Genomic DNA, 16,936 nt, shown 5'->3' with positions numbered 1-16,936 from the left:
ATATTTAATTGCAAATTATAGAATCTTACATTAAAAAAATACAGTGTATTATACCTCTTTGCTTTTTATGTAGTATATGACCCTATTGAAGAACACCTGATTCCAACCTCAATTTTACATTGCCTCCTGTTTTCATGTGGAGACTTTACTTCTTCTTGCCTGGTTACCTCCCCATGTAAAAGCATTGTTAGTACCACTCTCTCAACTTGTAGTGGTGTTGGAAGGTTTAAATACCCAGTGTTTATCCTGAACTTTGCAAAAGAAAAATGTTATTATTAACTAGGCTAATCACAAATTTAGTCTTTAATATGGTTAAGTTTCCATTTTCTTGGCTTTTTCTTTTTAATTACTTAATAAAAAAACGCCACCAACTGACTTTTGTTCTTTAGCAGCTGGATAAGAATACAAATAATGTAATACTATCAAAATTTTTCCTCTTATATTTAAAGGATTAGCTTCAGTAACACATGTTGAAGGTTGTGCAGCTTTTTCCCATTTAAAAATAAGTGTTTCCATGCTTCTTGCAATTTGTGGTAGATTTAAGATGTCTTTGCTATTTTGTGTTTCACTTATACATGCACATTCTTGGAAAATGTCACTTTCTCAAATACTTTGTTCCGCTTTTCATAATTTTGGTTCAATCTGTTAAATATCATGAATAAAAATAATAAAAGTCTTTGTAAAGGAAAATGTTATTAATGTTTAGAATTTTCAAGTCATAGAAAGCCATATCTCACATTGCTTTAACGTGATGCTTATTGTATTGCATTACAAAAAAACTTTTTTTTTTCAATTTATTTATTTATTTATGGCTGTGTTGGGTCTTCGTTGCTGTGTGCAGGCTCTTTCTAGTTGTGGTGATCGGGGACTGCTCTTCACTGTGGTGCACGGGCTTCTCACTGCGGTGGCTTCTCTTGTTGCGGAGCACGGACTCTAGGCTCATGGGCTTCAGTAGTTGTGGTGCACAGGCTCAGTAGTTGTGGCACGCGGGCTTTAGTGCACAGGCTCAGTAGTTGTGGCATGCGGGCTTTAGAGCACAGGCTCAGTAGTTGTGGCACATGGGCTTAGTTGCTCCGTGGCATATGGGATCTTCCGGACCAGGGATGAAACCCGTGTCCCATGCATTGGCAGGCGGATTCTTGACCACTGTGCCACCAGGAAAGTCCCCCCAAAAACTATTTTGAAAACATTGTTCAGGGTAAGAAATAGCTATGATTCTAATAAAACATATGAATATTAAGAAAAAAAATTAGTATAAAAATTAAAAGTAGACTCTGTGACTCTGTGATAGAAAGTTATAAGTTTAGGGGATTAATATATATTATTTGTGATTCTTGTTTTCTGTCAGGCATAAAAGATAGTTTGCATCTATCTAATACAACATTTTCAATCAGTGTTTAAATTTCAAAGATAAAGTGTAAGGTCACCATCATCATTCTTCCATTATTCTAAGTCTTCACAAAAAGCCCAAGATACCTAGGTCATTCCTCATTTTCTACATGGTAATAACCTAGCGTTTGACATTAGAAAAGGGATTATTGAATCTTCTATGGAAAGATGTACTTCAATAGGAATACTTAACTGCACATACCTAAAGATCTTATTTAATTCCTACTCTTTGACCATTTCATGCTCCTTGCTCCATTTAGTGGTTCATTTGATTAGGTCTCACTGTACTGCTGACTTTTCCCTTAAATAGTAATTGTTGGATCTGAAACACACTGTCGGAATATTTCCCAGTGTTTACAACATGTATAGTATTATCTGTATATAAAACTAACTGAAGTCATGGATTAAGAGTTCTGACAGTCATTCAACCAAATTATGTGGTTATGTATTTTTGGTCAAATCTTTTCACTGTGTAACCCCAATTAAGAACAAATTACTGGTATAACTAATGAAAATTAAAGTAACTTTTTGATTAAAAGTACTTAATTCTTAGCATTTTAAAAGTTTTATTATTTGGAGACTCTCTGTTGTCCTAATAAAACTATGTTGACTTAATAAAAGGATATCAGCAATTTTAGTGTGTTACAGAAGAACCTGAGAAATGGAAGCCCACTCAGATTTGTTTCAGAATAGTTTATAATAGTAAAAATTTATTTAAAAGTGTATTAGTTTAACATAATTATCTATATAGTACTTAAAGGAAAGAAATTAATTTGATAGATTGAAAGAGTAAACAGTAAATCATGACTCTAGATACATTGCTGAAATTTAATAATCAAATAAGTAAGTGAAAAGGCAACTGAATGTTATTGAAGTAGTAGTAGATCTTTTTACTGTCTCCATAGATTTGCCTTTCCAGAACGTCATATCGTTGGAACTTCATTCTTTATAAGGCAAAATAATATTACATTGTATGTGTATACTACAGTTTGTTTATGCATTCATCATTTAAAAGGACATATGGTTGTTTCCACTTTGTGGTTATTATGAATAATGCTGATATGAATGTTCATGTACATGTTTTTCTGTCGACATATGCTTTCATTTCTTGGTGTACATCTAGGAGTGGAATTGCTGGATCATATGGTAATTCTATCTTTAGCTTTTTGAGAAACCGCCAGACTGTTTTTCATAGCAGCTGCACCATTTTACATTCCCACCAGTAATGGATCAGGGTTTTACTTTTTCTATATCCTTGCAAATACCTGCTCCTTTTCAATTGTTTTGTTATAACCAACCTAGTGGGTGTGAAGCAGTATCTCACTGTGGTTTTGATTTGCATTTCATCACTGATTAATGATTTTGATAATCTTTTCATATACTTGTTGGCCATCTGTATATCTTCTTTGGAGAAATGTCTGTTCACATCCTGTGCTCATTTTGTAATTGGGTTGTTTATCTTCTAGATGTTGAATAGTAAGAGTTCTCAATATACTCTGGATACTAGACCCTTATCTGATATATGATTTACAAATATTTTCTATTTTTTGATTGTCTTTTAACTTTTTAAAATAATGCCCTTTGATACACAACAGTTTTAAATATTGATGTAATATAATTTTTTTTTCTTTTGTTGCTTGTGCTTTTGGTGTCACATCTGAAAATATTGTCAAATCCAAGATCATGAAGATTTACCCCTATATTTTCTTCTTGTATAGTTTTAGCTCTTATATTTAGGTCTTTAATACATTTTGAGTTAATTTTTATATATGATTTAAGATAGTAGTCCAACTTTTTTGCATGTGGACTTCAGTTTTCCCAGCACCATTTGTTGAAGATACTTGGTACCTCTTTCAAAAATTAATTGGTCACAGATGTATGGGTTTATGTCTGGACTCTGAATTTTATTCCATTGGTTTATATGTCTGATGTCAGTAACACAGAGTTTTGATTAATGTAGCTTTGTTGTAATTTTTGAAATCAGGTAATGTGCATCCTCCAATTTGTTCTTTTTTATTTGGGACCTCTTGCAACTTCATTTGTTTTTAGGTTGGCTTTTCACTTGTGCAAAAGCTATTGGAATATTGGTAGAGATTGCATTGCTATTGTAACTAGAACTGCTTTCTTAACTTTTTATTTTGGATTGATAATTGCTGGTTTATGTATGTTGATCTTGTACCCTGAAATTTTCCTGAATTTATCAGTTCTAGTACTATTTTATGAATTCTTTGGAATTTTCTATATATAGCATCATGTTGTCTGTGAATAGAGATAGTTTTATTTCTTTTCCAATTTAGAAGTTTTCAGTTTCTTTTTCTTGCCTAATTGCTTTGGTTAGATCTTTCAATACAGTGTTGACTGTAGGCATCCTTGTCTTGTTTCAGATATTAGCGGAAAAACATTCAGTCTTTTGTCATTTAGTATAGTGTTTTGCAAATGCCCTTTATCATATTTGGAAATTCCCTTCTGTTCCTAGTTTCCTGTATGTTTTTTTTGTTGTTGCTGTGTGTTTGTTTTTTTTTTTTGATCATGAAAGTGTGTTGAATTTTGGCAGATGCTTTTTCTGTATCCATTGAGATGATCATGTTGTTTTTCCCCCTTTCATTCTGTTAATGTGATGTTGACTGTTAAGAGTTTATTATTTAATTCCACATATTTGTGACATGGTGATTATTTGATATGCTATGTTTAATATCACATATTCATGAATTTCCAGTTTTCCTTCTGCATTTGATTTGTAATGTCATTCCATCTTGGTTAGAGAGATTGTCTTCATTGTTTTTAAATTTAGTGAGACTTGTTTTGTGGCTAACATAGAAGAAGAATGTGTATTCTGCCATTATTGGGTAGAGTCTTATATAGGTTTGTTGAGTTTCATTGATTTATATTGTTAATCTTAAGCTGTGTTCATTTTTTTTTCTTTCATTTTTTTTCACTCTGCTACTCTGATGTGTAATTTCACTCATCTTATTTTCAAGTTTGTGATTTCTTTCTTTGGTCTATTCTGATATTCAGATATGCTTTTGAAACCTATTGTGCCTTTTTCATTTTAGTTATTGTACTGTTCTGTTATTTCTATGCGGTTCCTTTTTCATAAGGAACCAGTATCTTTATTGATATTTTCAATTTGTGAATTCATCTTTCTCCCTTATTTCTTTGTCTATAATTTCTTTTAGCTCTTTGAGCATATATAAGACAAGTTGATTTAAATTCTTTGTATAGGTTCTTCAGTGTCAGTTTCTCTCAGTTTATTTTTGTTCTTTGTATGGGCTCTACCTTCCTGTTTCTTTCTGTGCCTTGTGATTTTTTGTTGAATGGTGGACATTTTGAATATCATAATGTGGCAACTCTGAACATCATATTGTCCTCCCCTCCCCAGGGTTTGCTGTTTTGCTTGTTGAGGTCTGCAGCCACACACTGTTTATTAACTTTTTCAAACTCTTTTTTGTAAAGACTATGTTTGGGACAGTCCTTTGAGTGTGTAGTGGTACCATCTACAACTCTGCCGTAGCCTTTACCTCTGGCTTGTGCAGTCAAAAGCTCAGCCAGAGATGCAAGACTAATGTCCTCACAGTTCTTTGTTGAGCCGGCATTGGCTCTGGGCATGTGTGCTGTATTCTAGATTCCCTGGTATATCATTCAGTGTACACACACGCATATACAGAAACACACATGTGATTTTCATTTCAAGGAATTGGCTTATGTGACTGGGCTGGCAGGTGAGAAGTAGAGTAGGCTAGCAGGCTGGAAACTATCAGGTAGAGACTGATACTGCAGTCTTGAGGTAGAATTTCTTCAGGATTATGAATTTTTATAAATTGAATCTCTATATTCAGTTCTTTTAATCTGCTGTCTTTCACTTCATCTCTTATTTCTTCTTCATTCTGGAAATTTTTCTGAGGTTTGTCCTATACAGATTCAATTTTCTGAATAAAACTTGGACTTCATTAAAATTACATGCTCCCACTCTTCAAAAACACAGACTGGGAGAAAGCACTTGCAAAACACATATCTGATAAAGGACTGTTATCCAAAATACACAAAGCTCTTAAAAATCAAAAATAAGAAAGTGAACAACCTGATTAAAAATTGGGCAAAAGACCTCACCTCAAAGACAATATACAGATGTCAAGTAAACATATGAAAAGGTGCTCCATATCACATGTCATCAGGGAAACAACAAGGACATACTACTACACACCTGGCCAAAATTCAGTACACTGGATATATCAAATGCTGGTAAAGTGGAGCAATAGGAACTCTCATTAATTTCTGGTAGGAATGCAAAATGGTAAAACCACTTTGGAAGACAGTTTGGCAGTTTTGTACAAAACTAAACATACTTTTACCATACAATCAAACAATTGTCCTGCATAGTATTTACCCAAAGGAGTTAAGTTTGGCCAAAAAACTGCACACAGGTGTTTATATCAGCTTTATCCATAATTGCCAGAATTTGGAAGTAACCAAGATGTCCTTCAGTAGGTGAATGGATAAATAAAACGTGGTACATCCAGATAATGGAATACTATTCAGGACTAAAAGCTATCAAGCCATGAAAAGAAAGGGGGGAAACTTTAAAAGTGTATTACTAAGTGAAAGAAGCCAATCTGAAAAGGATACATACTGTATGATTCCAACTAAACAACATTCTGGAAAAGGCAATACAGTAAGACAGTAAGAAGATCAGAGTTTACCAGGAGGGATGCATAGGCAGAGAACAAAGGATTTTTAGGGCAGTGAGACTATTCTGTATGCTACTGTAATGTTGGATATATGTCGTTATAAATTTGTCCAAAACCCATACAATGTACAACACCAAGAGTGAACCATAATGAAAACTATGGAGTTTGGGTGATTATATTGTGTCATTATAGGTTGTAGCAAATGTTCCACTTTGGTAGGGGACGTTGATAATGGGGTAGACTATGCATGAATTGGGGCAGAGGCTATATGGAAAATCTTTGTACCTTCCTCTCAATTTTGTTGTGAACCAAAAACTGCTCTAAAAAATAAAGCATATTAAAAATTTTTTTAAAATGTGATGGGAAGGATTACAGAGAAAGTAAGAAATAATTAAATAGGCAACGTATTTAGATGAAAACGTTTAGTGTTTTCTTCTTGGTGTTTATCTTCTATACTGTAGTTTCAGGATTTGCTTTTAGGAAATCCAGTTTAACTACTTTGTTTTATATTTAATTTAACCTTTTCATTTTCCGTAATGGAAGTTTTAAAACATTTTACTCTTTAAATAATTGTAGTCAACTCTCTTCACTGAAATGAACTGTAAATTCCATACCTTTGGCTCTGGGAGGACTAGTCCTTTGCTAATAAAAGCTTTATATCTTCCTTTATGTGTATAGGTTATGAATACAGCAGGTAACAGATTGCTCCAATGCAAAAATTTTCAATATATGTCCTGGTTCCTCACTATAAAACAAGTTACGTAGGTAAAGGGAAGGTCAGTTAAGGAGAATTTGCATTCATTTCTATTATATATTTATCATTAAAAGTACTAAATAACTTTACATTACCCCTGTTGATATTTATGTGTTGGAAAGGCAGTGGTGCCTGGGCACAGTTTAGAGTCCTTTAACCAACCATTTAATAATACAAATTACGTCATTTCTGCTTTTCTTTCCAACTCTGGTTTTGCTTGCAATAGATTCAGTTACATTCTAAATTAGATTCTCTACATTTCTATGTGAACTTTTTTTCCTTAAAGTATTAATTAGGTTTTATCTTAAAGTGAAGTCACAATTTTAGGTTTAAATGTCAGGCGCAAACCTGTAAAAATGTTAACCCATTTGAGCTCTAGAAATCTAATGAAGACTTCTGTATACAGCTTTTGACACTGCTTGGTGTATACTAGAGTACAAAGTAAAAGCTTGTTTCTTGTCTGTATATTTTAGAATAACACACGTCCTTTCTGTTATGGGGCATGCATTCTGCTGATGTTATAGAAAGCTTTCTCATCAGCCTACCCATGAGGAAAATTAAGATTGTCTTGCTGTGTCCCAGGGAAATAGTCAAGGCTTTTAAAAAGAGAGAAAATAGAGAACAAAAGGACATGTCAGGCGTGTACACAACTGTGTTATTGGCAGATAGCATGACTCCTTTATGAATGTGTGACTTTCTGAAAACTCTGATTTTAAAAGAATTGTCTTTTTCTATTAAGCATTGAATAAGAGGTTTTTTCCATATATAAATAGAATTTTTAGATCTACCAAATCTTGTTCATTCAACTCTAAACAGCCTTCATAGCATTTGTTTTGTCTACTTCTATTGAAGGCTTTCTGCAGGAAGAATCTCAGTTGTGACATTGTATGGATGCCAGTGAAATGATCAGAATTCAAGTTTCTAGTGTACCGTGGCTATAATGAGCTGCTAATTGAAGGTGACAAGCTGTTTTTTCCTTCCCAGTTGGTCTGGCAAAATGTTAGATTTCGTTCATTATTAACTCATTGCTTCTCAGCAGAGGACTGGATTAATTAGTTGGGAACATTAAGAAAAGAATTTTTGCCTTGTGTCAATTTTAGAGGTTGAAGTTCAAGTTTTACTAGATTCTCTCCCATCTCCACTTTCACCGATTGTATGCACTTGTGTTAAGTCCCTAGCACAATCAAGACACAGCAACATTTCTATCGCCCTAAAAGTGGCACCCATCATGCCACTTTGTACTCTGTAGCTTCCGTCCTTTTCTGGTCCCTGGCAACCACTGATCTGCTTCCTATTTACTTTTTTTGGCTGCGTTGGGTCTTCATTGCTGTGCGCGGGCCTTCTCTAGTTGCGGCGAGTGGGGGCTATATTCTTCATTGCGGTGCACGGGCTTCTCATTGCGGTGGCTTTTCTTGTTGCGGAGCACAGGCTCTAGGTGCGCAGGCTTCAGTAGTTGGGGCTCGCAGGCTCTAGAGCGCAGGCTCAGTAGCTGTGGTGCACGGGCTTAGTTGCTCCGCGGCACGTGGGATCTTCCTGGACCAGGGCTCAAACCCGTGTCCCTTGCATCGGCAGGTGGATTCTTAACCACTGCGCCACCAGGGCAGTCCCAACTTGTTAATGTTTTTGTTGAGGATTTTTTATGTATATTCATGAGATATAAATATATCGGTAGCTTCTTGTGAAGTATTTATTTTTGGGATCATGTGTTACTGGCCTCATAAAATAAGTTGGTGACTCCTATCTTATAAAAGAGTTTGTGTAGAATATCTAAACTTTTTTGTTTAAATGATTAGTAGAATTTACAAATGAAGCTATTTTTAAGGATTTCTTTGTGAGAAGTTTTAAATTATGAGTTTGGTTTCTTTTATAGATACTGGAATATTCAAATTATCTATTTCAAGGAATTGGGTTTAGTTTTGTTTAATTTTTTCTTTTGCTTACTCAAGTTTTGTTTCATTGATTTGTTGTATTTTATTAATTCCCTCATTCCACTTTCATTTGGTTTAACTTGCTCTTCTTTTCCTACTTTCTTAAGGTGAAAACATTGATCTCTTCATCTGTTCTAGTATGAAGGAACACATTGTCTTTATAATTTAAATCTTACCATTTAGAATGCGTATTTATGTACATTTTAGAAAGAGGTCTCGTTTCTGATAGATTCTTGATTAGGGTTGAACTGTATCAATCTACATATTAACCCTTATATTAATGGTTTGTCTTTTATTATGGGTTTGTCTGTGTATTTATTGCAACTTTGTGTTACTAGGTTTTATACTTATACAATCAAATTCTCACAAATAACTGCAGCTTTATTTCTTTCTTGTAGTAATTTCTTACGCACATACCTTCTATACTGTGTTGAGTAGAGTGGCCATATTCTTCAAGTGTTCTTCTCTAATCCCTGATTTTAGGGTGAAAGCTTTCAGTATTTCACCATTATGCAGTTGCTAATTTTGTTGATTAAAGTCCAAATCAATTTGCTTGTATTATGTTAGTAAGAAAATTTATTGGCCCTCCCACCTGTTAAAACATAATAGCTTTTGTCTTTATTTATTTATGTATGTATGTATGTATGTATTTATTTATTTATTTATTTTTTAGCACAAGTCCACCTTACTGTTGTGTGGATTTATATTCACTTCGTACTGGGGAGATGGTCAAGTCCATTCAGTTTAAAACACCTATCTATGATCTCCATTGCAACAAAAGGTAAGCAATTTTTCATGTGTTTCTTGTGCAAGATAACATACCTCCTGTGCATGTAGCACATTTCCATTATCATTGACTTTGATATAATAATAATAAAGAAGTCACAAATATGTCTTCGGAATTCTGCCAAATATAAGTAGCTCTTAAGATTTCTTAATGTTTTCAAACTTTTTGTCTTGACCCATTAGTGAAATACTGAAATGGAAAAGAATAAAAAGTGCCTGAGCAAACATATGAAGTTTAAATATTGCTTTGAGGAACCTTTTTATATGTATAACATAACATTTTATATATAACTTTTTGTTTAATATATGTACTTCTATATGTTTACTGGTTTATGATGGGAAATGTAATTTTCCTGTTAGCATTCATCAAAACAAAGCTTATTTCTGAAATGTAAAAAAGACTTTTAAATATTCTTATTTTTTTGCACTTCACAATGGAGCTAAACGTGGGACCAGATAGACTTTTCCTAGCCCCATGATGCTAAATGTCTTATCAAGGTCATGGCTGCAAATTATTAATCTCATTAAAGAGCAAACACATGGAACATTGAAAACAAAAATTAAATTTTATAATAAAAGACTCTCAGGTTAGATTTTAAAGAGATATTTCAAAAAGTGACTCAGAAAGTTTGAATGTAAAAGGAAGGGTAAACACATACCTGACAAATACAAACTAAAAGCCCAAGACTTTGATATTAATGATAAAAATATTTGAATTCAATACAAAAATATGAAATAGAACAAAGAAAAGTTGTTCAGTGAGAGTGTGTAATTCATACTGAAGATCTAGTTATTATGTATATTTAAACTTCAAATAACATCAAACAAAATTATATATGACATAGGAGGTATACTCATGTTATTTCTGGGATAATGTAATTATCCAGTGATATATTAACTTATTAAAAATCAACATTTTTGGGCTTCCCTGATGGCACAGTGGTTAAGAATCCGCCTGCCAGTGCAACGGACATGGGTTTGAGCCCTGGTCCAGGAAGATCCACATGCCATGGAGCAACTAAGCCCGTGCGCCACAACTACTGAGCCTGTGCTCTAGAGCCCACGAGCCACAACTATTGAGCCCACGTGCCACAAGTACTTAAGCCCCGTGTGCCTAGAGCCCTTGCTCCGCAAGAATAGAAGCCACCGCAATGAGAAGCCTGCGCACCGCAATGAAGAGTAGCCCTGGCTCGCCGCAACTAGAGAAAGCCATGTGTAGCAATGAAGACCCAATGCAGCCAAAAATAAATAAATAAATAAAATAAATTTTAAAAATCAACATTTTTAAATGGGTGGATCTAGGGCTTCCCTGGTGGCGCAGTGGTTGAGAATCTGCCTGCCAATGCAGGGGACATGGGTTCGAGCCCTGGTCTGGGAGGATCCCACATGCCGCGGAGCAACTGGACCCGTGAGCCACAACTGCTGAGCCTGCGCGTCTGGAGCCTGTGCTCTGCAACAAGAGAGGCCGCGATAGTGAGAGGCCTGTGCACCGCAATGAAGAGTGGCCCCCGCTCTCTGCAACTAGAGAAAGCCCTCGCACAGAAACGAAGACCCAACACAGCTAAAAAATAAATAAATTAATAAATTAAAAAAAAAAAAAGGGTGGATCTAGTAGTTAAATATTTAACAACAGTTATAAGGAGCAATACTCTAAAATGTAGTTTATAAAATAACTTCATTTCAGATACATTTTAATTTTGAAAATTTATAACTTTTCCCTAATTATTTATAAATCTTGAACTTTGGGAGAAATACAGATTCTGATTAATTTTAATATTTCAATAATCAGAAATGTCTCATTTACATTGAATAATAGTTATCTGAGTTTCCTTCCTCCCTCCCTTTCTCCCTCCCTCTCTCTCATTTTGGCTCTTGTGTTGGGAAATTCAGCAATCATTTTAAGTGCCAGGTTGTATAAATCCATTTTATGTTTAATTCCATGACTTTGAGCCAGCACTGGAAAAACACTTTTAGTAAATAGCCAGCAGTTTATTGATCTCATACATTCTTAATGAAGATAGATTCATTTGATTTATAATGAATGAAAATGAAATTTTATTTTGAGGTGTAGTTCTCCTGTGACTTTTCTTCCTTTAATCTTGTCTATCTTGATCATGTTAAGGATTTGGTGACTGTATTTTGACATTTAAGAGGCAGATGTTTCTAGCCTATATGCTTTAAGAAGCGTTTGATTTTTAAAAATTCCTTTGGTACATATTTACTTAAATCTAGATGATTTAACTTATTTATAGTTCAGTTTATAGAATTTCACATTAACATTTTCTTTTGTGGTTTTTTCCCTCTAATTTTAGGATCCTTGTCGTAGTATTGCAGGAGAAAATTGCTGCCTTTGATAGCTGTACTTTCACAAAAAAATTTTTTGTCACAAGTACGTATCAACTTGATTTATTTCCTATCATATGCATTGAGTTTATACTACTTACTTGATAGAATCAGCAGACTAATTGGAATCATAACATCAGTATTTCATGCTTATTCAATTACTGTATTTCTATGTTTCTCTGATGTCTTATTTAGTAATATAATTTTATGGTATATGTGTTCAACCCACAGCGCATTTTCTTCATGTTACTGTGGAAGCCTTGTTGTATACCCCTGCTTTTCCTTATATATTTTCCTTGAGTCATTGTGATTAATTTAGATTTGTGTAGCTATGTTGTTAAATTACTTAATTAACATAACATACTTGTGGACATAACTGGATTATCATTCATGAGGGAAATGTGTCAGTCTTTCACTCCTTCTTTCCCCCACCTGTCACAACTCTGCCTGGATTTGCAGAAATAAGCCTGGATTCTGGATCCACACACACACAGACACACAGACACAGACACAGTCATACAGAGAGAGTGATTGTTTGATCAGTTGATCTATTTTTTAAAAAATTGGCCCATGCAGTTGTGGGAGCTGGCCAGTCCAAGATTTGCAAGGCAGGCCAGCAAGCTGGAAATTCCAACAGGGGCCTTGGCTGGAGTTAGATTTTTTTTTTTTTTTTTTACTACAGCCTAGTAAAGCAATAGTTTTCACTCTTTTGTATTTTAACTCTAACACTCACCATCAAAGCTATAGCTGTTTTTTCAGAGAATCTGTTATGTATGTGCTGCAGAAATAGTTCTGTTGGAACAGAGCTCATTTTTGTTATGTGTAGGGAATCCCAATCATATTGTTGCATCTCCTGAAATATCACAACTATTTACACACTTACTCATCAGATGTTTATCCATGTATTAAGCTCTGAGTAGTAGACGTTATTCCTTTCTGGTAAGAGCTCATGTTCTTGTTAATATCTTACAGTCTATATGTTATTGCATACATTATATAATATATACTATACTATATATAACACGTGAATAATTCATTGTAATATATAGTTTATCATTTTGTAGCCTATGAAAAAGAATACAACATACAACTCACCTCCTTGATCTTGTAATCTTTTCTCTCAGAGATCTACAGAGATAATAATGGAGATCATGTTCATTGAGATATTTTTGTTTTATCACAAGTTCTAATTTACACCATTTACAAATTTACATTAGTATCTCTAGCACCTGGGACATTGGCTGGCACAATGTAGGCTCTCATTAACTATTTCTTGAATGACTGAGTACATTAACCCACTTATCAGTCAGTTATTTCATACTGATCAGAAATTTACTGATATTTTAATAATGATTAAATATAGATTACCAGGAAGGATCTTTTATTGTTTTATCTATAAATTAAAAGTTTTGGGGGAGCGTAGATCTGTTAATAACATCTTCATTCAAAAATGTAGTATATATATATAATATAGTAAGCTTTGAATATTACATAGCCTGTTTTAGCATATTAATTCTTACAGATCTTATGCATTAATATATTACCTTATAATTATATCACTCATTATTAAAATTGAAACAAGTAGAAAAATAGAGGAATCATGTATGAGTCTTTCCATTTCTTCCAAGTGTGTGGGCTACAGAGGAGTGAATTAGAACAGAGTATGAATATTTCAGCCAGATTTAGATGCCAGTTTTTCCTGAGTATTTGTCTTTACATCTTATCAGTAGTCTTCTGTTGTTTTTCGTTAATCAAAGATATGTGTGTATTGGCTTCTGCAAAGTTAGACATCTCTGTTGCAGGTCCATTTTAATTTTATACTCATAGATAGCTCTTGCTGCCTCAGCTGAGTGTTAAATTGGGGAGAACTCTCAAATCATTATTTGTTAAGATAGTTTATTTAAATGACAATATATGTTTTGAAATTTAAACCTTATTTAAACCCTGGGCTCTACTGCGCTGTGCATGTTGAAAGTAATATTACACTTGCCAATAGATTTCAGTTTTCTTCTCTGTAATAAATGCTAGGGTATAAAGTCAGTTGTCACAGTTACTAAAGAGAAGTTAATATATGTAAGTAAGTTACTGATGGAGAGTTAATAATATTATTATTATTCTTTATCCACTAAAAAAAAACTAGCATAAATAATAATGCTAGTTTTTTTTTTAGTGGATAAATAAACATTATAGATTTTTCATTGATTAATACCCACTATAGAATTTTAAAAGAAAAAATTAAACTTTATTATAAAGAAAGAATTAAAATAATAGATTTGTGTATTTCATAGTTTGAGTCAAAGGACATAGGCTTTGTAATAATTTTGATACATTGGAATCAGAATAGGCTTTTCACAATACTCTGTTTCGTTGGAGAAAATGGGCAATGTATTATTTATATTATAATAGTAAATATTATATTTATATTAGTAATTTTTAAGCTTAGATGATCTAATTAAATTTTGCATAAAATCATGTAGATATAACCTGTATCTTCAATTGTTTATATCTACGTATGAGTGAAATTTGTCTCAACCAGCATGAGTGTCTGTTATTTAACTAATGGGTGATAGAAATGTATTTGTTTCAAATAAGGACCTACAAATAAGAAGATTTAAGCAAAACCCTACGCACTGTAGGCTATAATTACAATTTATTTTTAAAGAAAGTTTTGTTTTTGCACATTGATGATATTTGCAGCTTTTCTGGGAGAGTATTTTGCAGTCTGAGATTTTGCAATAGAAGAATTTGTTTTTGGCATGTCCTGATTTGGGTTAACTTACAGAAAATATGTAAAGCCCTTGAGTCAATTGGCAAGATCAATATAGAAACTGGCACATTACAGAAATTTCATATTTTCATGGGATTTTACTGTACTTTCTCAATTAAACCATTTATAGTGGAAATAAGAGTGAAAATACCTTTAAGCAGAAGAAGAGAGACTATAGTATGTATTCTTACTTTTCAGTCTTACTTGAAATCATGAAGTTCTTGCAGAAAGGTGAATTTTTAGTCATGTTAAAATGGTGAAATGTACCTTTGATTTTCAATCATTTTGCTTATTTGATGAACATATAGTCATTTAGTGATATGGCAAAAATATTGCATTTTATTAAATTACTAAGGCCATAGATATACCATTTCATTTCCTATGAATGTTATTTTTTTTTGATGCCTTTTTTCTTTTTTTAAGAAAAATTATTTTATTTATTTATTGGCTGCATTGGGTCTTCGTTGCTGCGCACGGGCTTTCTCTATTTACGGCAGGTGGGGTCTACTCTTGTTGTGGAGCATGGACTCTAGGCGCACAGGCTTCAGTAGTTGTGGCACGCGTGCTCAGTAGTTTTGGCTCACAGGCTTAGTTGCTCCGCGGCATGTGGGATCTTCCTGGACCAGGGCTCAAACCCGTGTCTCCCGCATTGACAGGCGGATTCTTAACCACTGTGCCACCAGGGAAGTCCCTGAATGTTATTTTTTAAAAAAATTTTATTTGGGGAAATATATACAATTATTTAAAGATGGTAGTGTAATGAACCACCATGTATTTATCATCTAGTTTCAATATGTTCCAACTCGTGGACAATCTTTTTCATTTATACCCTTCCCAAATTATTTTGAAGCATATCCCTGATATATAATTTAATCTATTATCTATATTTAAATGATAAGAACTTACAAAATCATTATTTCTGTATTACCAATTGATCAAATAATTTATCGTCTAAACTCTGAGGTCTTTTGATTGTAACAAAGGTCTTACTTGATTTAACTGTGGTCAACAAGTGTAAACTTGTACATTCCTTCCAACTGAACTCTCAAGGTTTTTGGCATACAAAACCTTCTTTATCAAAATCCAGTGTCCTTGCTAAATCTTTATTTCTACAACCCATTTTCATGCTGCTTATGCTACATTTTCTTTGAGCCACTCATAACTCTCAGTTCTTTGCAAGTGCTCTGTTTTCCTGCCTGAAATGGCCTTTTCACTAGCAGTCTCTCTTTCCACAGTGACTTAATCCTACATGTCTTTCTAGCCCCAGTGTAGATGTTAGTTCTTATATGAAGTATTTCCTGATTCCCTTAGTTTAAGGAAGCCTCTCCTTCTTCTAAATCCCCAAAATCTATCCACAGAACAGTAGACCTTCAGCATGCTGTGTAAAGCAGGATGCCCTGGTCAAATAAACTTAGGAAATGCTGCCTTCTATTGGAGGATGCCAGTGGTGATTAGCATTTTAATCTGTTTAAATTTATTTACTACATTTCAATATTTCCTAGATTTATTTGATTACAGACCTCTTTTTTTACCCAATACCCTTTGGGAATGCTTCTATAGTGTAATTTTTCCCTCTGTTAAGACACTTAGTTTCTATGTTATTGTATGTGTCTTCTGTCTACTTGTTCTGTCTTTGCCGCTATAGAGTAATTTCCTTGAGAGCGAAGTTATTCATCTTGATTTGGATTAAGGAAGTAGGTCCATCATGCAAGGTATAATATATCCATTTGTTCTAGCTAACTTAAAAATATTTCTGATGCTTATTTTTGGTTCTTACAATAATAAAACTCAATTTGTTAAAGATGAAAACATTTATCACAACTATTTCTACTTTCAAAGCATCAGTGGTTCTTTTCCAAGACGTTTAGCTATCCAAAAGGGTTGAGAATGTAGTACAACTCTATCAGAAGTTATCAGATAAGGAAGAAAGTTATTCATATAGGATCAGTAGTCATCTCTAGAGAGTGATATAGGCTTGAACTGGGAATTATAAGTTTGGTGGGTATTTAAAGGAATGAATATATGAATGCATATAGGAACAAAGTTTCTTTCTCATGTTGGAGTTAAGTACACAGCTTTTCTGAAGTATGAGTTTATTTGAAAATTACACCTTTGTAGTGATCAGCTCTTGAGTATCTCTCCAGTATCTGGAGTATTGTTTCCCCTTTCAGGAGTAGGAGCTTCTGTTTTACAAGCCTTTAGGAAGCACAAAATATCAGTTGAGTTTGATAAAAATGAGTGTCTTTTTTTTTTTTTTTAAGTTAATATTGTTTTAGGATCTTTG

At 33.6% G+C, this 16,936-nt stretch overlaps 1 protein-coding gene across 10 annotated transcripts in view; it reads left to right on the top strand.

Annotated features, from left to right (window-relative positions):
- Window positions 1-16,936, top strand: part of BCAS3 (BCAS3 microtubule associated cell migration factor) — a 565,907-nt gene that overhangs the window by 113,229 nt on the left and 435,742 nt on the right. For all 10 annotated transcript variants that reach the window (XM_082439975.1, XM_082439967.1, XM_082439969.1 and 7 more), the window contains exons 8-9: window positions 9,430-9,537; window positions 11,855-11,931. In XM_082439975.1, coding sequence (XP_082296101.1) covers window positions 9,430-9,537; window positions 11,855-11,931 — 185 coding nt within the window. The remainder of the gene's footprint in view (window positions 1-9,429; window positions 9,538-11,854; window positions 11,932-16,936) is intronic.

Source organism: Balaenoptera physalus (genome assembly GCF_965194825.1).
Source record: "Balaenoptera physalus genome assembly, chromosome: 20".
Lineage (NCBI taxonomy): Eukaryota > Metazoa > Chordata > Mammalia > Artiodactyla > Balaenopteridae > Balaenoptera > Balaenoptera physalus.
Note: the sequence above shows the minus strand (reverse complement) of the source record. Positions and strands in the feature narration are given on the sequence as shown.